The sequence below is a fragment of the Charadrius vociferus genome, unplaced genomic scaffold (genome assembly GCF_000708025.1).
Source record: "Charadrius vociferus isolate BGI_N301 unplaced genomic scaffold, ASM70802v2 scaffold266, whole genome shotgun sequence".
NCBI lineage: Eukaryota > Metazoa > Chordata > Aves > Charadriiformes > Charadriidae > Charadrius > Charadrius vociferus.
In genome coordinates, this window is record NW_009649114.1 from 2112768 (window position 1) to 2115173 (window position 2406).

At 47.0% G+C, this 2406-nt stretch overlaps 1 protein-coding gene across 1 annotated transcript in view; it reads right to left on the minus strand.

Annotated features, from left to right (window-relative positions):
- Positions 1-542: 542 nt before the first annotated feature.
- Positions 543-2406, minus strand: part of SNRPE (small nuclear ribonucleoprotein polypeptide E) — a 2937-nt gene continuing 1073 nt past the window's right edge. Inside the window, exons 2-5 of the mRNA XM_009888298.1 lie at positions 2234-2260; positions 1667-1729; positions 1342-1420; positions 543-598 (exon numbers count right to left, since the gene is read on the minus strand). Coding sequence (XP_009886600.1) covers positions 543-598; positions 1342-1420; positions 1667-1729; positions 2234-2260 — 225 coding nt within the window. The remainder of the gene's footprint in view (positions 599-1341; positions 1421-1666; positions 1730-2233; positions 2261-2406) is intronic.

Sequence of the window (2406 nt, forward strand, 5' to 3'; positions counted from 1 at the left end):
AAACCAACTGCCTTGTCTGCTTCTGACCTGAAGATAAAAGTTATTTTACAAGCATGCCTACCAGTTGCAGTTTGCAAATGTTGGATTACCATACCACAGCTTCAAGTCCCTCACTAGAACTGTGCAAGCTCAAGGAACGCAGGTCGTTCCAGTATCCTGAACGAGCCCACCCTGTCCACTGAATGCAGATATAACATTCCAGATACGCAGATATTTATCAGAGACTGCAGAGATCCACAGTGAAAATCACTCCCCCTACATTTCTCTCCCTTCCCTACTCACAGAAGGGCACAAGACGGAAAGCAAGCAGATTTACATTTACAGTTAATTTGAAAAATGTTTATTTGTGGAATACATTGTTCATAGTTTTCAAACTACAAAAAACCAAAGGAACTACAAACTACTCGCACAAAGGAATGCACAGTTTTCAACTCAGCATGCGACCCCAGTTACCCATAGCTTCCTCTCTACCAACTGGTCCTGCTCCCACTAGCACTTCATTCACTCTGAAGCACAGTAGCCATTGTTTTGAACAACAAATCCTAGTTAGAAACACTTTGTAGAAGAGTGATATTGTCCCCTTTTAACATGATCCGACCTGCAACACAGAGAAAGGAAAGGGGGGATTAGAGGGATCCCAGACTCTAACCATAACCTCAAGTTTTCAAAAAACATTTCACAGTGGCAAAGGTGTTTGTAACAAGATGCCCACACAGTAACTGACCAGGTTTTCATCAGTAACAGAGTCCCTTCCCATCTGGCCGCATCACAGGACACCAAACGTGGTAACATGCAGGGCCCACATTCACAATTCACACTACAACGCATCAGTCATAGTCTCCACTCCAGCACTCCCTGTTTCAAGAGCACTCTGTCCCCATCGAGGGCCTGAACATGTCACTTGTCACAGACCGCTGCTTATCCTCATCAGCAGATGATTAATATTAAACACCGCCGCTCAGGTGTTTTCTTGCTTTGACTCAGAGATGACACAACAAGTGCGAGAATTGCCGAGGGCCACCCGCATTAGACACAGCTGGGAGGAGTTTGACTGGACCCCCCCAGCCACCTTGGCTGCAGGAAAAGTGCAGCGCAGTCCATAGGTTGTTACACACATTTGAAAGACAAAAACCAGTCTCAGGCAGAGGCAGATTCTCCTGAACATTCAACAAAAACCACCAGCTCAAGAAGCAACAGGAACCGAGACCTAGCCAGGAGCTGCTCACTATACTTCAAACTGAACGCTCTTCATGTGTTTTGTACTTTAAAGCATTGCTATTTGGCAGGCTCATGCAACCAGGTTTCGGGCATCACTCAGGTTACACAGACATACTGACATACCCAGCTGTTTCCTCGATTTTGTCTTTGAGTGAATCTCCTCTGCATCGTCCAGCACCAAGTTCATATATTCATCAAAGCCCTACAAATCAACAACAAAAGCAGTCAGTGAGCTAAGTCTCCCAGTCTAAAAATCAGCAACAATGATACAAGTTATCATTAGCTGTGCTGCCAAAGGCTGGACAATTAAAACTATTCACTGGAGAGGCATGAAGTATTTCCACCACCCCCCTTGTCAGTTTTTCTTCATGGGAAAAAAAAGTCTTATGAGTCTAAAGCAAACAAACAAACAATCAAAAGAATAACAAAGGGACATCCTGATACTCACAATAATGCAGCCTTCTATCCGCATGTTCACTTGCTCATAGAGCCACACCTGGATCCTGGATCTCTGCAAAATGATGGAGGAGGAGAGCAAATCAGGAACATAAACACTCCAAGCAATTCTGTTCCCTCCTATGCATGAAGAAATCCTTGCTACCAATAGCTCTGTAACACTCACTGCAGTAACTCTCACAAGTGGTTTCAGTTACATCCTCAGATGTTTATAAGGCATTAATATATATAAATACTGTATGCGTTCACTGATGAACACGTACAACGTAGATTTTAAGGGAAAACATCCCTGCACACCGGATTACAAGATCAAACGCCTGTTACAAAGGCAATTCCTTAATGCGAACACTGAACTCGGAACCAGCTGTTCTTCTCACGTATATGAAAGACAGCAGGGTCTTCAGCTCAACAGAGACGGGCTTCAAAAAGACGATGACCTCGGAAACACCAATGCGCTGTGGCGCCCCACTCCCCCCACGGGCCCTGCGCAGCAGCACCAGTGCATTCCTCTCACCCAAGACGGCAGCCCCGACCCTCCCGCCCCGCCACGGGTACTCACGTTTTGCAGGTAGCGGAAGATAAGGTTCTGGAGCGGAGCGTTAAGGATGCAGCACGGCAACCAAGTCCTCCCTCAAGGCCCTCCGGCCCCTCAAGGCCCACCCACTCCTCCACCGCCAGGCCCCACACCCCTCCCGCCCTCCTCGCGGCTCCAAGACGAACCCCCCACCCCAC